General features: G+C 46.2%; 2 protein-coding genes across 3 annotated transcripts; both read right to left on the bottom strand.

Annotated features, from left to right (window-relative positions):
- Positions 1 to 310: 310 nt before the first annotated feature.
- On the bottom strand, positions 311 to 5,282 carry SLC30A1 (solute carrier family 30 member 1). The gene is made up of 3 exons (XM_085850710.1): positions 4,151 to 5,282; positions 1,191 to 1,459; positions 311 to 1,028 (listed from the first exon to the last, which is right to left on the bottom strand). The coding sequence occupies exons 1-3, from the start codon at positions 4,584 to 4,586 to the stop codon at positions 720 to 722; spliced, it is 1,014 nt and encodes a 337-aa protein (XP_085706836.1). The 5' UTR covers positions 4,587 to 5,282; the 3' UTR covers positions 311 to 719.
- Positions 5,283 to 14,420: 9,138 nt separating this feature from the next.
- On the bottom strand, positions 14,421 to 23,669 carry RD3 (RD3 regulator of GUCY2D). 2 transcript variants are annotated; one of them, XM_085851516.1, is made up of 4 exons: positions 23,135 to 23,669; positions 22,815 to 23,017; positions 18,735 to 19,041; positions 14,421 to 17,953 (listed from the first exon to the last, which is right to left on the bottom strand). In XM_085851516.1, the coding sequence occupies exons 3-4, from the start codon at positions 19,025 to 19,027 to the stop codon at positions 17,611 to 17,613; spliced, it is 636 nt and encodes a 211-aa protein (XP_085707642.1). In that variant the 5' UTR covers positions 19,028 to 19,041; positions 22,815 to 23,017; positions 23,135 to 23,669; the 3' UTR covers positions 14,421 to 17,610. The 2 variants fall into 2 exon arrangements, with proteins under 2 accessions (XP_085707642.1, XP_085707641.1); XM_085851515.1 differs by having other exon boundaries at positions 22,808 to 23,017; positions 23,135 to 23,664.
- Between the last annotated feature and the right edge of the window lie 4,208 nt (positions 23,670 to 27,877).

Raw genomic sequence — 27,877 nt, 5'->3', positions numbered from 1 at the left:
GAGTGGAGTGGTGGTTTCTCGGCTGGCAGATGAGTGGAGTGGTGGTTTCTCAGTCAAAACGAGATGGGCTGATGAACGGAATGGTAGTTTTTAGCCTTGTACCAGATTGGCAGATGAGTGGAGTGGTGGTTAATGGGCTGGCAGATGAGTGGAGTGGTGGTTTATAGGTTGGCAGATGAGTGGAGTGGTGATTAATGGGCTGGCAGATGAGTGGAGTGGTGGTTTCTCAGTCAAAACGAGATGGGCTGATGAACGGAATGGTAGTTTTTAGCCTTGTACCAGATTGGCAGATGAGTGGAGTGGTGATTAATGGGCTGGCAGATGAGTGGAGTGGTGGTTTATCGACTGGCAGATGAGTGGAATGGTGATTAATGGGCTGGCAGATGAGTGGAGTGGTGGTTTCTCAGTCAAAACGAGATGGGCTGATGAACGGAATGGTAGTTTTTAGCCTTGTACCAGATTGGCAGATGAGTGGAGTGGAGGTCATGTTTGAAGGGTGTTGCTTGCCTTCTCCCAAGTACTGTGCGGACGTAATGAAGCCAGGTGTATTCTCGATGTTTACACAGGTGTGTGCGCGATGATCTCCATCATTTATTACACCAACCTGTATTTTCCGTAAATTTTTGTGTTTGCTTTCACAGCATTTGGAGCATTGCTTTCTGCTGTCAATTTCTCTTGCTTCGTTTAATCCATTAACATCCTCCCGATATCCAATGAAGTTATCCATCACCAAGTTTGCCGTCATGGTGCCTGGATCTTTTGCCGTGTCCATCCACGGCAGGCACTGGTGCATGTTCCCACTCGGGCTGCACGGTGCGGAAACATATTCCCTTGCTGCGCAGCACACTACACGCTTCATGCACAACTGTCGACAAGTTGGCTCCCTGTCCCGGATGGACCGCGACGTGGGCCGTGGCCACGAGCAGTGGACCCGAGAGCTCCCAGACGTGCAGCTCGTGCACCGCTGATACTCCTGGCAGTGCTGCGAGGTCCTTCCGCAAGCTATCAACACTCACATGTTTGGGTACCTTTCGGGAATGAAGGGGATGATGAGGTCAACAATGTATCTGGTCTCCGTACGTAATATGTAGACGGATGCTTAACAATGATGATAAAACGTCACAATGGAAAAAAAAAAAAAAACTTGAGACGTAATAATGTGGATCGTACAGATCAGTCGTCACACTTACAGCCTGCAGAAGCACCAACGCGGCCTTGCGGAGCAGGGGTAGTGCGGTGGACAGCAGAATGGCCACGATTGCAAGACTGAGCAATGGGTCGAGGTACAAAACCCAACAGGTGTCCCCATGCCGGCAGGTCCGCCTGAAGTGCATGTAGACGAGTGCATTGATGATCACCGCGAGTGAACCGAGAGCATCACCCATGACGTGCAGGAACACAGCTTGCATGTTCATGGTGGAGTTTCCCTTGGCCTCCACATTCTCGTTTTCCGTTACTTCTAGGGCGACAGGGATGGGATGGATACAACATACAAGTTCATGGGATGAAAACCCAAACCAGCCTTTATGGGCCCCCATCAGACTCCCCCACTCACAACCCCACCGAGCAGAACATCCATCCTGTGTGCCCCCGTCGAGCGTTAGAGACATGTTGTTGAGAGAGATCATCAACCATGGTCTACACAGAGCGTCGTGGTGCCGAAGTAGTTTTTTTTTATTGCTGGGGTTACAATTCAGGATGGGTCACCATTCCGACACAGCAAGTCAGACCAGGAATTTGTAATCTGGCCAGCGTGCCGGCGATAGCTCGCCTCCTCTTCGTGAAGGACACCGTGGGATCTTTAACGTCCACCAACTAATGTGGGCAGACGGGACAAGGCACACAAATTGATGAATCACCTGTCACCTGCGACACACCGGGGTGGAAGTTTATGGGTCGAGATTCTAACCTGGGCTCGACAACTTCGAGACGAGTCTGAGTATACAAAACCTCCAAGCTGGGCCTTGGGCCTTTAGGCATTGGGGGATATGGGGACCTCAGGCCTATTGGCATAAGAGGCTCGGGGGGCCTAGGGGGGCCTTGGGCCTTTAGGCATTGGGGGATATGGGGGACCTCAGGCCTATTGGCATAAGAGGCGCGGGGGGCCTAGGGGGCCTTGGGCCTTTAGGCATTGGGGGATATGGGGACCTCAGGCCTATTGGCATAAGAGGCTCGGGGGGCCTAGGGGGGCCTCGGGCCTTTAGGCATTGGGGGCTATGGGGACCTCAGGCCTATTGGCACGAGAGGCTAGGGGGGCTTGGGGGGGCCTCGGGCCTTTAGGCATTGGGGGCTATGGGGACCTCAGGCCTATTGGCATGAGAGGCTTGGGGGGCTCGGGGGGGCCTCGGGGGCCTCGGGCCTTTAGGCATTAGAGACGAGGGCCGAGACCATCGGCCTCCTCCCAGCCCATGTTGTTGAGGAATAAAGTAAATATTTAAGAAGAATTAACACGAAATAACAGATTCAGGTTCTTAATGAACAATCCGTGGAAGTTATCAAGAAATCGTTTTTCTTTAATATTAATTTCATAATCAGTCATTAAATGTTGATTTTGTTTTTCGACAATTAAGAACAAAACATTAACGAAACGTGTTATTTAAACAAACCTCGTGATGAGACCTTAAGTCGCTTTCTAATGTCAGTTGTCACCTGTTGCTTTCTTTGATAATTGGTTTACTTTGGGTGGAAAAACCGGATTGCAGATTATTATAAGCTTACTCATCCGTTTTTTGGCTTTTCTGTAATCTGGTTGTTAATGACACAAAATGGCGGGGATCTCCCCCACCACCTCTTCTTACGTGTAATGATGCTCCATCCATCCTCCTTCCATGCCCCATCCATACTCCACTCATGCTCCATCCATCCTCCTTTCATCCTCCATCCATCCCCCATCCATACTCCATCGATGCTCCACCCATTCTCCATCCCTACCCCATCCATCCTCCTTCCATGCCCCACCCATGCTCCATCGATGTTCCACCCATGCTCCTTCCACCCTCCATCCATCCTCCTTCCATGCCCCATCCATACTCCACTCATGCTCCATCCATCCTCCTTCCATCCTCCTTCCATCCTCCATCCATGCTCCACCCATCCCCCATCCATACTCCATCCATCCTCCTTCCATGCCCCATCCATACTCCACTCATGCTCCATCCATCCTCTTTCCATCCTCCATCCATGCTCCACCCATCCCCCATCCATCCTCCTTCCATGCCCCATCCATACTCCACCCATGCTCCATCGATGTTCCACCGATATTACCTCCAGCCATGCACCATCCATGCTCCATAGGTGCTCCTCACCTTCCTTCTGCCCCTCCCCCTCCTCCCTTTCCTCATATCGAACCATTACAACATCCATGTTCGTTTTATCAACCTCATCTCCCATTTGAGACCCCACGTATGTAATAAATAGATGGCTTTTCCCACTATTGCCAAACATTATATCTTCATTAGTCATTGTGGTGGTATTAGTCGTCGTGGTTTTAGTCGTAGTGGTATCAGTGGTAGTCTTCGTGGTGGTAGTAGTCGTAGTGGTAGTAGTCGTCGTGGTAGTAGTCGTCGTGGTGGTAGTCGTAGTGGTAGTAGTCGTCGTGGTAGTAGTCGTCGTGGTAGTAGTCGTCGTGGTAGTAGTCGTCGTGGTAGTAGTCGCAGTGGTATCATCGGGAGTAGTCGTGGTATTTATGAATTGAGCAAAGCCGTTTGGTGAATCGTGTTTGTGTAATAATTTAATTTTTGAAAATGGAGGAGAATTCCGACCGAGAGGACATTTTGAAACACCCCACCCCTACTCCCACACCGCCCCACCCCGCCCCACCCCTACCCCCACCCTTTGGTTGCATCACATTTAAATGATCGCAATGAAGTTGAAATTCTCAAATGTTCCAAACTCATTGTGATCGCGGTATCTGTTTATTACGTACGCAAAACAACACCTGTCGTCCTCGGTTCAGACATGTTTTGGGGTCGCACTTTTTCCTTCGGAGTCACAGAAACTCTTTTCTCAGATACTCGTAACAAAGCGAGAGCCTCGAACCCTCCTTCGGGGGTCGTTTGTGGGGGCGGGGGGGGGGAAGTAAATTAATATATCGTTGAAGAGGTAAATATCGATGAGAAATGGACGTGTTCACAACGCTATGGATGCTCACCCTGACCGAGACCATCGTGGCCGTGCCCCTGACCCTGGAAAAGACACAGTCCGACGAGGTTGATGAGTAGACCGGCAGCACCAACGATGACGACCAGAAGCGGATGCTCGACGGGACGAGGCGCCACCAACCGCTGCACAGCTTCGAGGGATATACTGAGACAAAGGGCCACCAGAAACACGGCATTGACCACCGCACCCAACACCTCGGCTCGGACCCACCCGAAGGTGTTGCGCTGCGAAGGGCCCGACCGGGCAGACACCAACACGGCGACCAGACCAACGGAGAGGGCGAGGACGTCCGAAAGCATGTGGAACGCGTCCGACAGCATCGCCAAGGACTCGGTGACGTGACTCACGACCATCTCAACCACGAAGAAGGAGAACGTGAGACCGAGCATGCAGATGAGGCGACGCAGCTTTCCACTCGTCTTCATGGTGTCTCCCAGGTCGACCGATCTCTACCGATCTCTACCTATCTCTACCAGATCACCGATAGCACAATCTTCCTCTGAGTTGGTTGTTTTGTTAGTGACAGCTCTTGTTCTGCTGACACCTGGAGTTGGGAGTTTAAAAAAAAAAAAAACTTACAATTGCAAACCCTGGTATATTTGTCGTTGCAATAAACAACTGAAAGTTTGCATGAAATACTTTCTTGAAACCGTGTTTCACGCAATCCTCGACGGACCCCCCCAGCTTCTCTCCGATCCCACTTTCTTCTTGTGCTTGAAAACTTCACAAGTTCGACGAGACGACTCCTGACAAATTCAACATCTTTTCCGATCTCCGTGCAATCCTCATTCCGGAGGTCACAACACCTGCCCCTACCTGCGATTCGACCGAGATGAACCGGCAGAACCCGCTTCCCGCATCACGGGATCAAAGCACACCTTTTTTACAGGTGCATTCGATCCGGCAGGTGTTCCGTTGACCGACAGAGCAACTTGCTGGAAGTTTTCAGGAACTTGTATCAACGATCGTTGTGTCGTGGCGACAGTGAAACAATTTCCACCTGCGTCGCCCGTTTTCAAAAGGTTCTGCTAATGATGGCTCTAATGGCTTGGCCGTGGACCGTCCCAGTTGGGGTGGCAATGGGTGGTGTCTTCGTTTTCCATCGCTGCTGGCCTTCCACCGTCGTGAGGGGCTGCAAAGACCGTTGGACCCTCGAATGTTGAAATTTATGGGGCAAATCATTCACCCACCTCTTTTTGCACAACTTCGTGTGGTACGATGTACGACACCATGGCAGGTAGCCCGACCATCAGCACTAACCGAGGTAGACATCACGAGGGGCTCTCAGCAGTAAGCAAACTGTGTGATCGACTCCACCCAACCAATTGCGCGGATAATCACCGTCGCCCGCTCTACTGTTGTGTTGTCCCTCTGTGATCTTAATCCAGGAGCTCCGGGCTAGTTCGTCAATTACATCCAAAAGTTTTACAACAACAAGTTTGTTTTTAAACTCCATGAATATCATGGACTGCTACCTTGCTGGGGTCCAACTTGCGTCGCACGTGGCAGCTCCTGTGAGCAGAGCGATCCCTTGATACCGCCGTTAAAAATAATGAACCGATGAACTCGTTGTAATTTTGGTGAAACGGGTGTTGCCCGGGTGTTGCGACAAACCTGTACGGACCTTTATTGATCCCTGAACAATCTTGCGTCACCTCCTAACATCCGTGATATTTATTCATCGTTTCAATATGTCATCAATCTCACGGACGATGGAACAAAACAAGTTGTTGATTACATTTGAAGCATTGCCAACGTAGTTGCTAATTGCGACTATCTACATGTTCTGTACGCAAAGTGGCCAAATTTTTACATCGGCACCTACCCCTGATATGCTCCGCATACGTGTACCTTCTCTCTCTTCACCTTTCTCGTGGGCTGCCAAGGTCGCTAGCTGGGAGACGTGTGCACTCACCTCCGAGATGTCTATCCCGGGTTTGAATCTCGTCCCAGTTTTCAATTGTCACGCAGGGCGAGGCATCAACGTGTGTGCCGTTGATCAGAAGGATATTGAGGCAATGGACACGTCCACCGATGCCAACACTGGTCGTCGATGGACGTTGCCTTTAACGTACTGGCATCTTGAATAAATTCCAAAATCCTGCCCGACCGCGCAGGGGCACAGGCGCGCCGAAGTTATGACGCAACTAGGTGCCTCAAATCAAAATTGATCCACAATCCAATATGCATTTGGCAAGAACAAGCTTTCTCATAACCCTTCCAATCATTATTTATTGTGCTTGCCTTTGTTATCAATCTCTCTACCTGTGGCATCGAAGGCCACCTTCCTCCACACTCGCAGTCAACGTGTTGCCATCAATGGAAACCTCTACTGTGGAGGCTGGAGTTCCCCAAGGCAGTGTTTTGGGCCCAGTCGTGTCCCTCACCTATATTAACGCAACATCTCTGATGCTATAGAAAAAAAACTCTCCCTTCCTTTGTGCTGATGTTTCCACAATTTGTCAAATGTATGACCATCCCTCTGCTATGACCATCCCTCTTCGTTCACTCCCTTGATGATCTACTCACCAGATTCTCTCAGCGAGGGAGTCTCGTGAGTGGAGGAGGCCAATGCGCTGACCACGTGCCTTGTGGTTGCAACAGGTTGACCGGCATCTCAAGGAGATGGGGATGGGCCAGACGGAGGCCCCTGGAGTACCGGTGGAAAGTGGACGCAGCGACGTGCTGTTCTGGCACATGCTCCCATACCTGACCATCCCTCTGCTAGGCAGAGAGCAGCTCCGTCACTTTCTGATTATTTGGAAATGATTAGACTCTGGCCTCTGATAAATGGAACATGTTCTTTAATCATGGAAAATCTAGCAGTCTCATCCAATGTATTTTTCTTTAGAGGAGCGAGGCTCATTGGAATTGCTCCAGAATGATCATTAAAGGAACCTATTTAGCAAATTCTTTCATCACCCATGAGAAGAGGTTCTGTCTCTTGAATTTCCAGACCTTCCCATCCGCCATGACGTTCCCTGGACCAATCACATAGCAAAGTTGACCTCCACAGTCAGCCACGGACTGGGCATCGTCCGCCGATCCAAGTCTTTCCTTGAAACGTTGGAGTGCCTCTCAGTCTACAAGGCCTTAGTCCGTAGCTCATTGGAGTACAGCTCTGCGCTATGGGCTAGTACCTGAGCATCACAACCGTCTCTCCTGGATACTGTGCAATCTAAAGCTCTCATCATTATTGGAACCTCATGTGTCGAGGTCGAAGCATAGGTTCAGAATTGCTCTCACATTGCAGGCAGGTCAGTGGTCTCTGTTTTCTCCAACATATATCTCTCTAATCTCTATCTCTGACCTCCAACCCTGCACAGCAACTCCAGGATGCACGCGTTCTTCCGTCAACACCCTTCTGGTTCAACCTCCAAAATCCAGGCTGACTGCACACCTCAACTCTCATTCTTTGTTTGTCCAATCTATGGAACCATCTTCCAGAGGTTGTTCTGTCTCACTCCTCCCTTCAGGGCTTCAAGGAAACAATACAACACCATATCTTGTCATCCCCTATTCTGACCCATGATCTTCATTTCCTCCCCATCAATCTTTCCGAACCCAACCATCTCACTTGCTAATTTCAGTGTTTCCTCCCCTCCTCGTTTCCCGTTCGTTCACTCCCTTGATGTTTGTTCCACCTCCATACCTTGCGCCTCACTCCTGTAAAGAAATAACAAACAAACTTTTTCACCTCCCTTATTTATTTTCTTTTCAATTTCCCTTCGTTTTACTATGGTGACTCCTGCCATAACAAATATGTACATTCAGCTGTTAGGGTTAGGGTTAGGCGGTGAGGGTTATGGTTATGGTTAGGCATTGTACATGCCCTCACATATCCACAATGTTGTCAGTAGCCCGAAGAGAAAAAAACTGAATTAGGAGGCATTTGCAAGGGGATTTTCTATACAAGGGTTATGACGAATAAAATCCTGAGTAGAGATCACGGCACGCTGGCCAAGTAGAAAGCCCGAATGAGCCAGTGAGCTCACGACACATCTGGCATGAAAATGAATCCAGACAAACACATGGCCTGGCTACCTAGATCTGTCCACGAACCGCTCTTACGTAAGAACTCCAAAAGTATGTCACTTGGTCGGAACATTTCGACAACTTTCATCGGAATCATCTCGGGGCTGGCAGAATCAGGGCGCCTTCTCCTTTAATCTCTGCAAAGGTGGCATATTCAGGCAAAATTTCACCAAACCCACCATCCAGGTAAGGTGTGCCCACCAGCGACGACGCAATGGGAACAATTTGGATGTGGCATCAACTCTTTCCAACCAGGAGAGGACAATTAAGCCATGATGAACGCACGATCACAATATCGACAACAAAAGGTTAACAGCTCACTATAATTACACACCTGTTCACCATACCATAGTAAATGGCTCATTATAACATACCTGTGAGGTTAACTGTGGTAAACGACTCAATATATAACTCACCTGTAAGCCATCCCATGGTAAACGGGTCGCTATAACTAACCTGTAAGCTCCGTCATAACCATCTCACAAACACATGCATGCCATACCGTGGTAAACGACTCACTGTAATAGTTGTAAGCGACACCATGGTAAATGGCTCACGATAGATAACACATGTAAGCCATAATGTGGTAAAGGAAGACGTTGACAGGTATCCAAGTGGTTGGAAACAAGACAACACTGTTATACAAACAGACACAGGTTTATTGTTTAAATTAGATAGTTAAACCATGATGTTGTCATATCTATATACAAGTTGGCTCACCTGATCAACAACAAGTTATTTAGACTTTGGTAAAAACGTCAAGATCGGTATTTGAAGCAGGAGCAAAAAAAAAGAAAAAAAAGAGTGCAACACGGCGATGATGGGCCAAGTGGCACCTTCAGCTCCGTGTCTAAGGTTTGTGTAATAGCTCACAACCACTCCTTACACTCAGTGGAGTCCCGTGAAGACTGTGGAGCCTTTGAATATTACTTTACCAGCAAATACCACCCATCGCTTCACTGATGGGAATACTGGGTGGGGAGAGGATAATACGGGGGAGAGAGAGAGCGAGGGGTGGGGGAGAGAGGAGGGGTGAGGGGTGAGGGAAGGGAAGACAATGTGAGGTGAGAGGAAGGGAAGGCAGACGTGCGGTGGAGCGTTAATTACGATTTATACCACCTCATCAAAATTATTCTGCATCAAATCACAGTGAAGATGGAAACAAAATAATGTCTGAAATCCATTTTCTACCGGTCCCACGATATACACCGCCCGGACCTGTCTGGAGACAAACGCCCATATGGACACAAACACCGACCAGACACACCCGGAGATAAATACCATCCGGACACACCCGGAGATAAATACCATCCGGACACACCCGGAGATAAATACCATCCGGACACATACGGAGATAAATACCATCCGGACACATCTGGAGATAAATACCATCCGGACACATCCGGAGATAAATACCATCCGGACACATACGGAGATAAATACCATCCGGACACACCAGGAGATAAATACCATCCAGACACATACGGAGATAAATACCATCCGGACACATACGGAGATAAATACCATCCGGACACACCAGGAGATAAATACCATCCGGACACACCCGGAGATAAATACCAACCGGACAGATCCGGAGATAAATACCATCCGGACACATCAGGAGATAAATACCATCCGGACACACACGGAGATAAATACCATCCGGACACATCTGGAGATAAATACCATCCGGACACATCAGGAGATAAATACCATCCGGACACACCAGGAGATAAATACCATCCGGACACATCTGGAGATAAATACCATCCGGACACATCTGGAGATAAATACCATCCGGACACATCTGGAGATAAATACCATCCGGACACACCCGGAGATAAATACCATCCGGACACATACGGAGATAAATACCATCCGGACACATACGGAGATAAATACCATCCGGACACATACGGAGATAAATACCATCCGGACACATACGGAGATAAATACCATCCGGACACACCAGGAGATAAATACCATCCGGACACACCCGGAGATAAATACCATCCGGACAGATCCGGAGATAAATACCATCCGGACACACCAGGAGATAAATACCATCCGGACACACCAGGAGATAAATACCATCCGGACACACCAGGAGATAAATACCACCCGGACACATCTGGAGATAAATACCATCCGGACACACCCGGAGATAAATACCATCCGGACACATCAGGAGATAAATACCATCCGGACACACACGGAGATAAATACCATCCGGACACATCTGGAGATAAATACCATCCGGACACATCAGGAGATAAATACCATCCGGACACATCTGGAGATAAATACCATCCGGACACATCTGGAGATAAATACCATCCGGACACATCTGGAGATAAATACCATCCGGACACATACGGAGATAAATACCATCCGGACACACCCGGAGATAAATACCATCCGGACACATCCGGAGATAAATACCATCCGGACACATCCGGAGATAAATACCATCCGGACACATACGGAGATAAATACCATCCGGACACACCAGGAGATAAATACCATCCGGACACATCTGGAGATAAATACCATCCGGACACATCTGGAGATAAATACCATCCGGACACATCTGGAGATAAATACCATCCGGACACATACGGAGATAAATACCATCCGGACACATCTGGAGATAAATACCATCCGGACACATCCGGAGATAAATACCATCCGGACACATACGGAGATAAATACCATCCGGACACACCAGGAGATAAATACCATCCAGACACATACGGAGATAAATACCATCCGGACACATACGGAGATAAATACCATCCGGACACACCCGGAGATAAATACCATCCGGACAGATCCGGAGATAAATACCATCCGGACACATCAGGAGATAAATACCATCCGGACACACACGGAGATAAATACCATCCGGACACATCTGGAGATAAATACCATCCGGACACATCAGGAGATAAATACCATCCGGACACACCAGGAGATAAATACCATCCGGACACATCTGGAGATAAATACCATCCGGACACATCTGGAGATAAATACCATCCGGACACATACGGAGATAAATACCATCCGGACACACCCGGAGATAAATACCATCCGGACACATACGGAGATAAATACCATCCGGACACATACGGAGATAAATACCATCCGGACACATACGGAGATAAATACCATCCGGACACATACGGAGATAAATACCATCCGGACACACCAGGAGATAAATACCATCCGGACACACCCGGAGATAAATACCATCCGGACAGATCCGGAGATAAATACCATCCGGACACACCAGGAGATAAATACCATCCGGACACACCAGGAGATAAATACCATCCGGACACACCAGGAGATAAATACCATCCGGACACATCTGGAGATAAATACCATCCGGACACACCCGGAGATAAATACCATCCGGACACATCAGGAGATAAATACCATCCGGACACACACGGAGATAAATACCATCCGGAAACATCTGGAGATAAATACCATCCGGACACATCAGGAGATAAATACCATCCGGACACATCTGGAGATAAATACCATCCGGACACATCTGGAGATAAATACCATCCGGACACATCTGGAGATAAATACCATCCGGACACATACGGAGATAAATACCATCCGGACACACCCGGAGATAAATACCATCCGGACACATCCGGAGATAAATACCATCCGGACACATACGGAGATAAATACCATCCGGACACACCAGGAGATAAATACCATCCGGACACATCTGGAGATAAATACCATCCGGACACATCTGGAGATAAATACCATCCGGACACATCTGGAGATAAATACCATCCGGACACATACGGAGATAAATACCATCCGGACACATCTGGAGATAAATACCATCCGGACACACCCGGAGATAAATACCATCCGGACACATACGGAGATAAATACCATCCGGACACATACGGAGATAAATACCATCCGGACACATACGGAGATAAATACCATCCGGACACATACGGAGATAAATACCATCCGGACACACCAGGAGATAAATACCATCCGGACACATACGGAGATAAATACCATCCGGACACATCTGGAGATAAATACCATCCGGACACATCAGGAGATAAATACCATCCGGACACACCCGAAGATAAATACCATCCGGAGATAAATACCATCCGGACACGTCTGCAAACAAACCCCTACCAGAAATAACCACCGTCCAGACACGTATGGAGTAAACCACCGTCCGGATAGGCTCAGAGACAGAGAGAACGAGAGAGGGGGAGAGAGAGAGGGGGTGGGGGGAGGGAAGGAAAGGGAGAAGTGCGGGAAGATGGTGCTGCACTGTATTAGGAGGGGTGGAGGGAGGATGGGACAAATGGAGAACGGGGTGAGGGTAGGGGAGTTATCAGAGAGAATATGTTATGCTTTATGAACGAACACACACACACACACACACACACACACACACACACACACACACACACACACACACACACACACACACACACACACACACACACACACACACACACACACACACACACACCGCCATTTATTAGTATAGATTAGCAAATACAACCCGTTGCTTCACTCACGGGAATATTAAAGGGGGGGGGGGGAGGGGGGAGTAAGAAAGAGAGGAGAGGAGGGAGAGAGCAGGGAGGAGGGAGGGATATCGAGGTGGGTGGGGGAGTGAAGAAGGAGGGGGGAGTGAGGAGGGGAGTGAGGAGGTCTGCAGAAAGGGAAGGCAGCATGAGGGGAGGGTCCATCTGGACATGACCACCGTCTGGACAATGGGTATATTAAGGGTGGGGAGAAAAAGAGGAGGGGAGGGGAGAGGAAGGGTGGAGGAGCGAGGAAGCAGGGGTTTGCGAGGGGGGCCAAAAAAAAGCAGAAAACAATGTGTAAATAAAACGTATAACAAATAAAAACATGAAAATGAATTACTTTTTAATAAGTGTTGTCATGATTGGAGTTGAATACAGTACATATTGCTTGTGGCAGGCATATTCAGGTGTAACCGGCTGTCCAGTTGAGATTGAAGACTCAGAAGATGGAATGGAGGCTGATTTGCTTTGGATTTTTTTTGAAGAACTTCAAATTAGAGACTTGAGTGGCTACCTTCATTTTCTGTTCGGAGACCTCCTTGTAACATTTCAGGACATTCTCCATCTCCCATAGCACCTTGGAACTTCTCATGCAGTCGGGATCATGCTCTTCACGAACAACTTGCTCAGAATGATGGAGCACGGACCACTAACTCCGAATGATGGAGCACAAACCACTTGTTAAGAATGATGGAGCACGAACCACTCGTTAAGAACGATGGAACACGAACCACTCACTCAGAACGACAGAGCATGAACCACTTGTTAAGAACGATGGAGCACGAACCACTCATTCAGAATGATGTGGTGCGGCAAAAGTGTCGGCAGTGAGTGAATGATTCGCTCAGAATGACGTAGCGCGGTTGTTGTTGTTCAATTAAATCTACACTGTTGCGAAAATGCATTATCAGAACATGCTCTACGTTGTAGCAACTGCCAACGGTATATCCCAATTGGGACAGGAACTGGACCACGGTCCACTGTAGGGCACTCGGAAAGTGGCTTAAGCACTCGAGCAAGCACACCAATGAAATGGTTGGCAAGTAATAGCAATGTTCGAATGTCTAAACTATGTCCGAATTAGACAAATTAACACATTTTTGCAGTTGAAACTGCTGCAGAGTTCAAATCTGGAGCTCAAATTTTGTAATTCAGCTTAGTTTAAGAGATTTTTGAGGTTATTCATATGCGGAAATGAAATAAAGCCACGAACGCTTGCGTCTCCAGGCGTTTATAAGCATTGCAATGTACCAAGCGATTTGTAGCCATGATGACCAGGCATTCGATAACATGAGTGAGGAAAGTGAAAAAAAAACTTTATCGTTAAGAAATCATTGCGGCCTGTTCAAGGCATGGTTGAGCAGGCCAAAAAACATGGTGGCTTAATACCCCAGCGAGGTAACCCAGGAAACGCCTTAAGAACCTATATAGAGTGAGGTGGCTGAGGATCGCCTGAAGAAGGATATAATTAAATAAGGCCGTTAATTATCTTCAAAAGGGATGTTTTAATTAACACAAACATCTAATTTTCATTCGTGCACTTCCTTGGAGTTTTCTTAGTATGTACGCAAAGTTTCAGGCTGCTCAGTTTTATGGAGTTATGGAGTTATGGAGTTAGGGAGGAGAAACACACACACACACACACACACACACACACACACACACACACACACACACACACACACACACACACACACACACACACACACACACACACACACACACACACACACACACACACACACACTAGTTTAGATATATGTTCGTATAAAAGCCCATCAAAAAACACTGCAAGTACAAATGTGATCCTACTTCCTTTATCTTCTGGGACGTCTGAAGCCTCGGCCTTGCGTCAGGTGTGCCGATATCTTCTTTATTTATTAGACATCCTACATACGTAAATGAACACACATTTTGCTATGTGCATGTTGCTCATCACGTGCAGCGAATTTCACCTTCCACTGCCTTGTATTTATTGTTATTTTTGGAGCGCTTCTGTAAACCGCCCGAGAGGCCTGGTTGCAAGTCACCGTACATTTTCAATGGAAGAGACGCAATTACTCTTTTATGAAAAATGTTTTTCGATTTTTTGTTTTTATCCTGAAAAAAAGACCAGTGAACACACAGTCATGTTAAAAGATTGGCCTTGAAAACCCTCCTTAAATCGTCCTTATGAAGGGGGACAGACAAATACACAAATATACACTGTGTTTTATATACAGAAATATACAACAAATACAGAAATATACACAAACACATAAAAACAAACACTATGTTTTAAATACACGAACACACAAATAAACAAACACACACTGTGTCCACATAGTACTATATGGTAAAGGCTTGTTGGATGGCCTATAGGTATGCAGACTTGTCTTACCTGGTCACTTAGACATGCTGCTTCTGCTCACCCAACAATGGATGAAGAGAATGTGCGTTTGAATGGGCCAAGAGGTTTACACATTGGAGAATGGACGTGAATGATGACGTGCGGAGAGGACGCCCATCGATTGACAAAACGGACGGAAATGTTGAAAGGGTGAGAATGTTGGTCCGAAACTCCAATGAGAGGAACTCGTTTTGGATCAATATGAGAGATCCAGAGAGCCGTGGCCAGTGAGCCAAATGGCTTATCAGACAACGACTTCCAAGTGTACTTTGAAGCATAGCAGTGACGTTGACAAGCATGTATAGACTCCCAGGGAGATTGCTTTGAAGGCGACCGCCAATCATAATTGGTACGTTTACAATAAAAAATTATATTGCATTAATTCTGGAACATTATTGTTAGACCTCGCATATGATCCGCAGTCATCAAATCAATGTAAAAACAAGAAAAAGACGTCGTGCAGAGCACGATACTTGTAAAATCCACCACCCTCTCCAAAGGTTGCCATGGATACATGAAATTTCCCATTTAATCAAGATTAAAATTGACAATCTTGATCAAAGCTCAGGTCAATCGGATGAAAATTGACTATTTTTCACATTGAAATTGATGATTTAAAAAGTTTGACCTTGAGTTGACCTTTGACCTTTTGACCTCAAATAGTTGGTTTCCAAATTCAGTGGCGCAATATGTAAATCCTGGTCAACTTTCAAGTCAATATTTTATGCTTTAACCTCAAGATGACGTTTGACCTCAAAATCAATAGACTTCTCAGTTGAGACTACCTCGACAACTTGATAAAGTTTCATGACAATTGGTTTAGAATTGTGACCCGTAGGCGATTGACAAACAAACAAAATAAAAAGAAAAAAAAAATCACTCGCAGAGTGACAACTTGGTGAAACGGAATGCACTCGGCGGAGCACATTACCTCCGCCAGACTGAATAGTTTACATTTTGTATCCCACTTTTTGAGATATCATGCAAAAGTTTTTAGCCCAATCCCTCAAAGGTGAAGAATCACTGAAAATTTAATAATTATCGTATCCAGATCTGGATTCGGCTCTTCACCAAAATTGAATCAATTCTTCCTCGTGGCACTCCGAAACTGTCCACCAAGTTTCGTGTGAATCCATCAATAACATTTTTGAGATATTGTGCCGTATATCGTTTTTGGCCCTATCTCTCAATGGTGAAGAATCACTTAAAAATTCTCAGATCCAGATCCGGATTCGTATGTTCACAAAAATTAAGCGTTGCTGTCCTTGGCTGGTCACCTACACACACAAAAAAATTCAGAACGATTGCTTGAAAACTGTGGCCAAAAATCGTGTGACAAAGACAGACAGACAGACAGACAGACAGGCAAATGCGACAGACCAACATACTGGCAAAAAAAAAAATTTCCGCCAAGTAACAAACAGACAGAATAACAAAATCTACTGACCGATATAGTTGAAAAATCTTCGATTTTGCAAGTCACAAGAAGTAAAGGTGCTTTGGCCGATGGGCAGAGCGTCGGCACGTCCGTGTTGTGTTCACGTTCCATTTGCATTGAAATATTTTTTTATTACAAACGCAGAATGGAAACTAATAAACAAAGGTTCCACAATCTCCACGGAACTACACTTAGTGTAAGGAGTCGTCACAGGCTTCTGTATGACCTTTATAAACGAGGACCTGATAAGGGCATTTGGCCCACCATTGCCGTGTCGCACTCCCGAGTTAAAAAAAAAAAATTTCTACAGCTTTAAACAACAATATTCTTGATCTTTGACTAATGTTGAAATAACCCCCACCTTGAGCAGGTGACACAACTTGTTGCTAATAAATTCCAATTTTTGTTCCGATTCCTGATAAGTGGAACATGCTGCGACCCATTCCTGCAGTAAATAGACTTTTTGGAATGCTGGCCACATTTTCCATCAAGTCATCATGTAACTTTGCTTTACAATATTATCCATGGCGAGGAGCTCCTACGATTAAAGTTTGTCAGTCGCTCAATAAGTTGCAGAGAAAACGAATTTAAAAGTGAATAAAGGTGAAAAAGTGAGGGCGGGAGAAAAAACAGACAAGGTGAGGGCCTCGGCCGACATTCCACAACATGGTCAAGGATGGCTGTGAATGCCTATTACTCGTTTATTTCTCACAGGGGAAACAAATCGCAGGGAGGACATTAATTATACTTTGCTTTCAGATGTCTTGCGGATCCTTTTTGTTTCCTGTGGTTAAATTATCCCTGTAAGCACGAACCACACACCAATCAGCAGCTCACAATGGCTTTGTCATTCACCAAAAGTTAGAGACCATTTTTTTTAGAATGGGGTAGGGTAAATCGCTGCGTGTATTATGGGTTAGGCAACATGGTTGGAATTACAAATCCCTAAGTTCATCCCTTGCCCTCAACCGGTGGATCTCGAGAGCGCATCACCCGTCAGAATGATGTACATCATCTTCGTGCATGAACTGCACGTTCGGTTCGCTCTCCGTTCTCACCGCCGGACTAGGAAGACTCCATTCCACGTCCGCAGAGATGGTGGACACGGCCGGTGTCGGCCGGATACGGGCGGTGCTAAACCAGCCAATGCTCCTTCCACCAGGGACTAAATTCCACAGTAGACTGTGCGTTCGCCTCGGGGCTGCCCCCGAGCCTCCATCACGGGCCCGGGTCGTGCGTGGAGGGCATTCCGCAAACTCGCGAAGGGTGCTTCGGAAAAGCATTGGAACTTCTGAAGGTTCTGGCTCGTGGGACTCGATGAGCTGGCGGAACCTAAGTGGTAGATCAAGCGAGGTGTTAAGTTTGAGAACCTCATGGATTTACAAATCACAACTTAAGCCGTGCTCGAGTTACCGAAATTACCTAGGTGTTCCGTTTCTTGAGATGCAAGGACATGCAAGCCGAATCGCTCTGTACTTTTCCACCACAAAGGGCAACAAGGGATGGAGATCATCATTACAGCATTGGTCGCTTTGACCGCAGCCTTTAGTTTGGATTATCATTTGTGGACAACCCAATGGCCATAGTAAAGCCTCACTAAGCTCTGCAGGGACCATCGGAGAACAATTTTATACTGCGGTTTTTGAGAGTGGAGGATTAAACCAATAACCTTTTATCGGGGTGGTTGTACTTAACTGTGGTTAAGTGGTTTTGTGTAAAGGTGGTAGCTTTTCATTGTTGAAGAATTTGAGTGCAAATTGTCAGCAAATTATTTACAGACACACAACCCAATTGGAGGCCAGTGGAACTGCCGCAGCAGTTATAGATCAGGAACTATCCTATTGCGTATAGGACGGTAGACTTAACATCTCAGCCTGGCTTGCTGTGTGATCGAACGCCGCCGTTGGGACCAAAGCAGTTGACAGTTGGAGTTGGATCCGATGTGACCAGGAATATTTTACCAAACAGCTCACATATGAATACTTTTACCACCAAAACTATCCTATGACTGAATTTTTATTGATGTGAAGATCCATGCATGATTTATATTTAAGGAATTCCACAAGATGGGACTTTTAAAGTTCATTTTGGTCAACCAACCCTTCGACCCCACCTTAGGATAGCTGGGCCGCAATCTCTTGGTCTTAGCTGGCCACACAGGTCTTCAAGCTCCAAGCAGACACCAGAAGAAATGTCAAATGATGGCGGTGCTTGCGGCAGACTTATGAGCCAGGTGTAGTCCGCACAACCTGGTGGAGCCTGGAGGCAGAGGACGCGGCTCCGGCGCCAGGCTTGTCGTGAAGCTTCACGTATCTGGGCCACCAGCTCAGCCATCAGCATCGTTGTACAGGGCTCAAGAGGCCGCTGATGACTACGCGTGGCCCCTGCCATAGACCGCAACCACATCGAATAGGCCAGGGCTGGGGTAAAGGAGTAAAAGGAAGTCGGGAAAGAGTATAGGAAGTGGAAAGGAGGGATGTTGTAAAGGGTGGGGGAGGGAGCATAGCACACATGGAAATATATTGTGGGAGTGAGGAGCGGGGATAGCATGCACAGAAGGCCAAACGTTCCGCCATATTTATCTACATAATAAATAGGTGACATCTTGTGCAGACCCCCAGGTGATTTTCCCTCCCAATGGTCCAGCTTTCTGGTCCTGGTGGTAATGTGAACTTCAACAAACTTACCCATGTGACTATCCTTTTGGGTGGTGGACCATTGATCGTTATACTAAGGAGATCCTTCTGTCACACATTTTCTAGTTCTGTATCCACTCTCTAAATCGAGCGAGAGATGGAGTGACAAAGTCTGGTAATAGTACAACCAAGTCGAGGTTGACAAACGACCCCAGACGTGACTATGGACACCCAAACACACTAAAGACTTGTACACATCCTCACCTGGTTTACCCTATCAACATCCTGCACTCCTGAGGAACTACTCAAGATCAATGACAACACGAGATCCTGATTGCGGTGTTGTAGCGACAAGCTACAATGATCGACCCCACGTCTTCTTCCCTGCTCTACTTCGTCTGCTCACAAAGTATAAAGAAAATGACACCAGTTCTACATATGGACAAATTATTATCAACAACGACTCTCTTCATCGCTGCAAAATACACGATCAATTTGTGGACAACTCAACTGTATGCAACGCTCACCGCTCCTGACCCTTTCAACAGGCTAGTTGTGGAAGCACCCCTCACTCCTCATCTTGAGAAAAAGAAGAAGCTGATCACCTATCTGGAATATTTCCTTTTCATGGTCGAGGCTCGTGGAAGAGTTGGTACACTGAACGCATCAGGACGCAACAGGACGCAACAGGAACAAAGGAACAGTGGAGAGAGGGGGGAATCATGGAGAGCGGAGATGAAGATCAAGATAGAGGGAGACTTGGGCAAACAATGGGTGTGGGGAGGAACGGAGGGCAGGAGAGGGTGCATGGGGTGGACAAGATAGATAAAGAAGGAAACTCTTAGGAGGGAAAACTGGAAATTTGGATGGAGAAGGGGGGTTTTTTGAGAGGGGGGGTCTACGAGGGTAGAAAAGATCATGGCTTTGGATTGGGGATGATCTGCGAAGGTGATGAACAGCAGTCTTGAAGACCTGTAGGGAAGAATTTGAATGAAGAGAATGTGAAAGTTGATTCCACAGGTGGGAATAAAGAGGAACAAATGAGGGCAGGTGAGCAGTGATCCTGGTGATCTTGAACGCATGGACGTCCCACTTTATCTGAATACGGAGATTAATTGTTTTTTCTATTCCTGCAGCAAACAAGGACGGAGCCGCAGCTTATCTCTCACTGCCGATACTTCGTCCTCGTAATGACGTACGCCAATAAAAAGGTCACCTACGGACGGAGATTACAAGCAATGCTGGAAAGGACGAATATGCAATCTTACCATCAATAGCTCTTTGCCAACATTGCAATTGTTCACACTCAAAATTATTAAGTATGGACCATTGCCACTAATAAAATGGAGGAGGTGGAGGACTTCAAGTACGAAAATACAGGCAATGTCCAGCAAGATGAGATTTCACGTAAATTCTGCCGGATCGAAGCTGCAGATGCTGACACAGCAAACGAGAAAGGTCAAAGTTGGCGGACTTCCTGATGTTGGTGCACTGGACCATGGCGGCGAAGTGGGGAATAGACCATTATGATGAGATGAGATGTGATCGAAATATAGTGGTTTGTGGTGGGATTACATGGCATATCTTTTAGGCACTGCACATGCTACAACACCACTTCGCTCTGAATTCCCCTTAAACTCAATCCCCCCCCCCCCCCAGGGTGTATATTTCCCCCGTCTTGAAGGTAAATAACAAATCGTAATATATATCTATATCTAAATCAATATCTAACTACATCTAACTCCATTATATATATATAAATATTCCAGTGATTTTGACGTTTGTATTTCTGAAGCCAAACACCCAGAAGGCTGCGAAGCTTGCAAAGTGCATCACACGAGCAGATTATTGGCTTAACCAGATGGCGTGTGGAGTGACTACACGTTCGAGACCCAATGCATAAAGCCAAATTAGATTGGGGTGTGCGTACAGCCAGATAGCGTTTGGTGCGTACAGCCAGATAGCGTTTGGTGCGTACAGCCAGATAGCGTTTGGTGCGTACAGCCAGATAGCGTTTGGTGCGTACAGCCAGATAGCGTTTGGTGCGTACAGCCAGATAGCGTTTGGTGCGTACAGCCAGATAGCGTTTGGTGCGTACAGCCAGATAGCGTTTGGTGCGTACAGCCAGATAGCGTTTGGTGCGTACAGCCAGATAGCGTTTGGTGCGTACAGCCAGATAGCGTTTGGTGCGTACAGCCAGATAGCGTTTGGTGCGTACAGCCAGATAGCGTTTGGTGCGTACAGCCAGATAGCGTTTGGTGCGTACAGCCAGATAGGGTTTGGTGCGTACAGCCAGATAGGGTTTGGTGCGTACAGCCAGATAGGGTTTGGTGCGTACAGCCAGATAGGGTTTGGTGCGTACAGCCAGATAGGGTTTGGTGCGTACAGCCAGATAGGGTTTGGTGCGTACAGCCAGATAGGGTTTGGTGCGTACAGCCAGATAGGGTTTGGTGCGTACAGCCAGATAGGGTTTGGTGCGTACAGCCAGATAGGGTTTGGTGCGTACAGCCAGATAGGGTTTGGTGCGTACAGCCAGATAGGGTTTGGTGCGTACAGCCAGATAGGGTTTGGTGCGTACAGCCAGATAGGGTTTGGTGCGTACAGCCAGATAGGGTTTGGTGCGTACAGCCAGATAGGGTTTGGTGCGTACAGCCAGATAGGGTTTGGTGCGTACAGCCAGATAGGGTTTGGTGCGTACAGCCAGATAGGGTTTGGTGCGTACAGCCAGATAGGGTTTGGTGCGTACAGCCAGATAGGGTTTGGTGCGTACAGCCAGATAGGGTTTGGTGCGTACAGCCAGATAGGGTTTGGTGCGTACAGCCAGATAGGGTTTGGTGCGTACAGCCAGATAGGGTTTGGTGCGTACAGCCAGATAGGGTTTGGTGCGTACAGCCAGATAGGGTTTGGTGCGTACAGCCAGATAGGGTTTGGTGCGTACAGCCAGATAGGGTTTGGTGCGTACAGCCAGATAGGGTTTGGTGCGTACAGCCAGATAGGGTTTGGTGCGTACAGCCAGATAGGGTTTGGTGCGTACAGCCAGATAGGGTTTGGTGCGTACAGCCAGATGAGATTATGTTGCATCTTGCCAGGTGGGATTGTGATGTGTATAGCCAGGTGAGATTGTGATGTGTATAGCCAGGTGAGATTGTGATGTTTATAGCCAGGTGAGATTGTGATGTATATAGCCAGGTGAGATTGTGATGTATATAGCCAGGTGGGATTGTGGTTTAAATAACCAGATCAAACCAAGTGAGGTTGTCATGCATGATTCCGAGTGAGACAAGTTGCGACTGTGACACATAAAACGAGGTCAGACCATGAAGTAGAAAACCAGATAAGACCAAGTGAAACAATGACGCATAAAAGCAGGTGAGATCAGGTGACAATGTAACACATAAATCCAAGAAATCATTTTTTAAAACCTTCCACAACAACCTCAATAACAACCTGATCAAACCACGATCTCATCCTGACGGTGACAATCCCAACGGGTCAAGATCAAAAACAAAACGACCGTGAAGCGACGAGACATGAGAAGCAAAGACCTCACCTGTTACCGTTTCTAAAATGTGCTGTGGCCAGAATCCGACTCAGAGCAAGGTCCGACGAAGATTGTCCAACCGCTCCACACACTCCAACTCAACACGTCCAGCTGGCGTTACTATGGTGTTGGCTGTGAATAAACTCGAGTGTTTAATAAGACTGGTCGCTCAGCAACAAACAGTTCGATCCCGCCTCCTTCACACGAGCCTAGTTATTCCTAAGGGTAACCGCATTAGCAATTATCAACCAAATGCAGCTTCAATTCTCAAGTGATACAAGTCTAGAATGGGCATGCTGAAGAGGTCAACATTTACATCTGATGGTACCAACTCACCTTGGAGACGAAGTGGTGATGGCTTCAATCACTTTTGTTGTCACAAGACGTGGCACGTTGGATACATTTTCAATCCAATGCATCACCTGCCTCATATAACCAGAAGATTGTTAAAGATCTGCAAGGAGAATTGAGATGAGATAATTGGATGGGAAAGGGGGGGGGGGCAATTACAGAAGACTGAAAAAGGAGGGAAGATATTGTTACAAAAATTACTTGGTGGGTAATGAAGATGTGAATGAGATAGTTATTTCATAAGTTAACGTTGTTGGAATAAGACGTCTCGTAACTCCCTGCTGAGCAGCTGCCAGGATTGGGTATAGAAAGATGCAAACCACCCGAAAAGGCTTCTGTCTGGTTTGTTCCCCTTAACATCCCTCCATTTGTTACCTCCGCCACCAAAGGTGAAGGAGGTTATGTTTTCATCCTTTTCTGTTTGTTCGTGTACAGGATATCTCAAAAAGTTGGGCACGGATTCGGTTGAAATTTCGTGGACAGGTTGGATGTGTGACGAGGACGAATTGATTCGATTTTGCTGATGATCCGGATCTGGATGCGAGAATTATTTAATTTTTTAAAAAAGTGATTCGTAACCATTGAGAGATTGGGGCAAAAACTATATACATACATACATATATATATATATATATATATATATATATATATATATATATATATATATATATATATATATATATATATATATATATATATATATATATAATGATATTTACCCTCAGGGAAGGATTCAGAGAGGGTATTGCATTTAGGTCCGTTTGTGACTTGGCAAAAAAAAAGCATTTTTTGACAAGTACATTGATCGCCTCCATTTGTTTGTGCATTTGTTAATTGCTGGAATCCTTCAGATTTTGGCAATTATGTTGGTCGGTTGTGTGGGTCATTCTGTCTGTCTGTCTGTCTGTTTACCCTGTAGCAGCCACACCGTTTCAGCGATCATGACCAAACTGGGTACAGACGTCGGCCATGGTCCAACTTAGACACTTGTCGTTTTTGGTGAATCTAGGTCAAAGGTCAAGGTCACCAAAAAAACGAAATTCTTATTTTCGCAATAACGTCCGATAAAATGGTCGTATCGACTTCAAACCAAATCCAAAATGTGCAACTTCCAATTCTGCATCCAACCATATGTCTCATTGGGGTGTCACACCAACATCCTTCTTAGCGGTCGGGGGTTGAATGTCAGGGGGGTCAGGTCAAAACTTTCAAATTGCGATTAAATAGCCATTTCAAGTCCGATTGACTTCCAAGTTTTGATCATGACCAAACCGAGTGCTATAACTCATTAAACAGTAGCACTATCGACTCTCCCTCTGTCTAGTGCAGCCTGTGGCTGCTGGTTGCATCATTGGTTGGGACACGGCTCTGCTGCTGATGCAGTGTCCCCCTTACCAGTACACTGGTACTCATTTCGCCAACCTCGGAAGGATGACAGGCTGAGTCAACCTCCTGGTGTATTAATTCAGCGGTCCAACGGGGCTTGAATTCAGGACCCTCGGATCCCAAGCCAACACCCTAACCACTGAGCCAACACCAGGCTTCACAATCGACTTATAAGAACCAAATTGATTTCCAGGTTTATGTTTTTTCAGAGATCATTGAGATATGACAAAGTTATTCCGGCAATTCCTTGCTCAACGAGAAATTTCATTTGTCTGCTTGTTTGTCCATGCGCTCACCTCCAGCCCAAACCGCTAAACCGATCATTCTGAAATTTTTTGGAGATTAATGCCACCGACCCTGCAACGGTCCCGCATTGAAGTTTTGTAATATTTGGTCGACCGAAAAGGTCTTCAGAGACCAATGGGCCAATTTGAGCCAAATTTTCTAAAATCATGAAATTTAATCCGATTGACTTGAAATTTTAATAGGATTTGCATATCACGTCGCTGAATTCAATCGTCTATTACTTTTGAGCTTCTCATCGGTCAAAACGTCAACATAGGGCATAAGGTCAATCCAAAATAGGCCAAATTTTGAAATTTTCGAAAATCCTCAATTTTCATCTGATCGACTTGAAATTTGAAATGATTTACATGTCAGGTCACTGTATTCAACCACCTATTATTTTTGTGGTCACCATAGGCGAAAAGGTCAACAAAGGCCAATTTTTCTGAAATCCTCAATTTTCATCCGATTGACATGAAATTTGAAGAGCATTTTCATGTCGAGTCACTGAATTCAACTACCAATTAATTTTTAAGGTCAACACAGGCCTAATTTGTAAAATTGAGAGATAAGGCCAAAAAAAAAACTCAACATATCACTACTAGTGGGGCAGAAAACAGCAAGATTTGAGAGGAATCATGCAAATTATGATACAAGCATCAAATTTGGCACATTTGTTCTCCAGGGGATTCCAATCAAATCTGACTGATTGGCCATTTGAAAAATTTGTATTTTCAGATGCCCAATTGGGCAGATTTGATCAGAAAGCCCTGCAGAACAGAAATGCCAAATTTGATGCTTGCATCATTTTTATACGATCTACTACACTCATTGGTAAGGTTACACGACTCGGTTACAGAAGTAATTGGCATTGGTAAGGTTACACGACGAGGTTACAGACGAATTGGAGAAGATTAAATTAACAGAGCTGGAGCTTAGAGGAGAAGGAAATCATCCTCCACTGCAAAGCGTATTCTGCGCATGAAGCACGGGGGACTAACTGTCAAGGAGAAAGATTCCAGACGATTTGGTTCACGAATAATGATCCTTTACCGGAAAAGCTGCGAGTTGTGGGACATCCTTTTGAGCTGTGGGAGAACTTCCTTCCACCTTTTGAATCCCACAAATGGAGATAACCAACTGGTGCAAATATGAGCTCTGTCTACCTTTGGTGATGGAGGTAAAAATTTAAAAGTTCTCGTATCCAAATCTGGGTCCGGATCCTCACCAAAATCGAATAAATGTGTAATTGTCAGATACCCAACCTGTCGACGAAGTTTCGTCTGAATCGATCCATATCTTTTTGAGATATTGTGCTCTATATCGTTTTGGCCTATCTCAATGGTGAAGAATCACTTTAAAATTCTCAGATCTGGATCATCACCAAAAATGAATCAATTTGTCAATGTCACACACCCAACTTGTCTACCAAATTTCGTCAGAATCTGTACATAACTTTTTGAGATATCCTGCTCACAGACAGACAGACAGATACACAGGAGTGAAAACATACCCTCCGACCACTTTGATGGCGGAGGTAACAACATCCCACGTGGTTTTCGCAAATGCTGCATGCCATATTGGTTGCCAGAAACTGACCAACTCCTCCAGTATGAAGCTTCTGGGGATCCAAACGTTGCTTCCGAGCTCTTGGGATCTCTGGACATGTCCAGACAACACAGGTGGCAGGAGACTTGAGCAGCTTAATTTCACTCCTTCAAGTACAATGGCAAGGAACCTACTAAGGCATACTGGAGCTGTCTCACCTGCTCAACATCAACCTCCCAAAGTATCGGCCAATCATGTTGCTTCTAATCTGCTCCTCAACTCTAAAGTTTCCTCAAGTGAGGAGGCTCACCATGAAGTCTGTGAGGAACTCTCCAATAATATTTCATCATCTCCTCCTACATCCCTGCATCATCTCCTTCCCCCTACACCAGGGCTGACATTGACACTAGCCTTTCCTCCACCAAAGCAAGGAAAGCAGCAGGAATTGATTGCATCTGCCCTGAATTTTTGAAGAACTTGGGACCTCATGGATGTGGTTGGCTGGCTTCTCTTTTCACTGACATCCATGCAACTGGAGTCATACCACCAAGCTGGAGAGAGGCTAAAGTCATTGCCATCCTTTAGCCAGGGAAACCTGCTGCTGATCCATCTCGCTGTCGGCCCATGTCTCTGCTATGTACGACACACAAGTTGTTTGAGCATATCCGTCTGGCTAGGCTTTCTCCACTAGTGGAACCCAACCTTCCCAAGGAACAAGCTGGCTTCAGACCTGTAAGAAGTTGTGTTGATCAAGTATTTGCATTTCCACCCACATTGAGATTGGCTACCAATGTGTTCAAGGCGGGTGTTGCACTAATTGACTTTTCATCAGCGTATGTGGTGACCACGGTGTTATGCTGAAAGCTTCCAGATTTTTCCAGTGCCAAGCCACGATGCATGCCCTTTCTTGGATGCCAAGCAATCAAAGATATAGGGTTTCACTCAGAGAGCAAACAAGCTCCATAAGGACTTTGAATGATTTTCTCCCTCAAGGGTCTGTCTTAGCTCTAATCCTCTTCAACATTTATGTGAGCGACATGCATTGTACTCGTACCACCTCCAGAAAGTTTGCCTATGCAGATGATCTTACCCTTGCTACCCAAGCAATCAACCTTGAAGATCTCAGCAGTAACCTTATCCCAGGACTTGAAGGTAATGGAGCAATACATCATTTACTGGCACCTCCACCCAAACCCAACGAAGACTACAGTTACCGCTTTACATCTCAGCAACCAACTGGTTAACAGCAAACTACAGGTTACCTTTTGTAGCAAACCAGTCAAGGAGGAACCATTCCCCAAATACCTTACAGTCATCCTTGATCACAGAATCTCATTCCATGAAAACTTAAACGGGTCACAGAAAAGATCAAGACAGAGGTAAACATCTCGAGGGCACAAGCCGGGTATCAAGTGCGTGCACTCTTCACATTGCAAGCCTTGCTCTTGTTTTAACTTCAACAGAATACTGTTCTTCTGGTTGGGCAGAGAGCAGCCACCCAAAATATTT

This window comes from Eptatretus burgeri, chromosome 13 (assembly GCF_056783735.1).
Source record: "Eptatretus burgeri isolate ZD-2024b chromosome 13, Ebu_testis_v1, whole genome shotgun sequence".
Taxonomy (NCBI): Eukaryota; Metazoa; Chordata; class Myxini; order Myxiniformes; family Myxinidae; genus Eptatretus; species Eptatretus burgeri.
Note: the sequence above shows the minus strand (reverse complement) of the source record. Positions and strands in the feature narration are given on the sequence as shown.

Bases quoted from the DNA above. Each gene is read 5' to 3' on its own strand.
- RD3 (XM_085851516.1), bottom strand. From the start codon at position 19,027: ATGTGGTTGCGGTCTATGGCAGGGGCCACGCGTAGTCATCAGCGGCCT. The intron at 17,954-18,734 runs GTGGGGTCGAAG...TCTACCACTTAG, and splicing joins TGCGGCCCAGCTATCCTAAG to GTTCCGCCAGCTCATCGAGT.
- SLC30A1 (XM_085850710.1), bottom strand. From the start codon at position 4,586: ATGAAGACGAGTGGAAAGCTGCGTCGCCTCATCTGCATGCTCGGTCTC. The intron at 1,460-4,150 runs GTGAGCATCCAT...CTGTCGCCCTAG, and splicing joins CCACGATGGTCTCGGTCAGG to AAGTAACGGAAAACGAGAAT. The intron at 1,029-1,190 runs GTAAGTGTGACG...CATTCCCGAAAG, and splicing joins CGTTGGTGCTTCTGCAGGCT to GTACCCAAACATGTGAGTGT.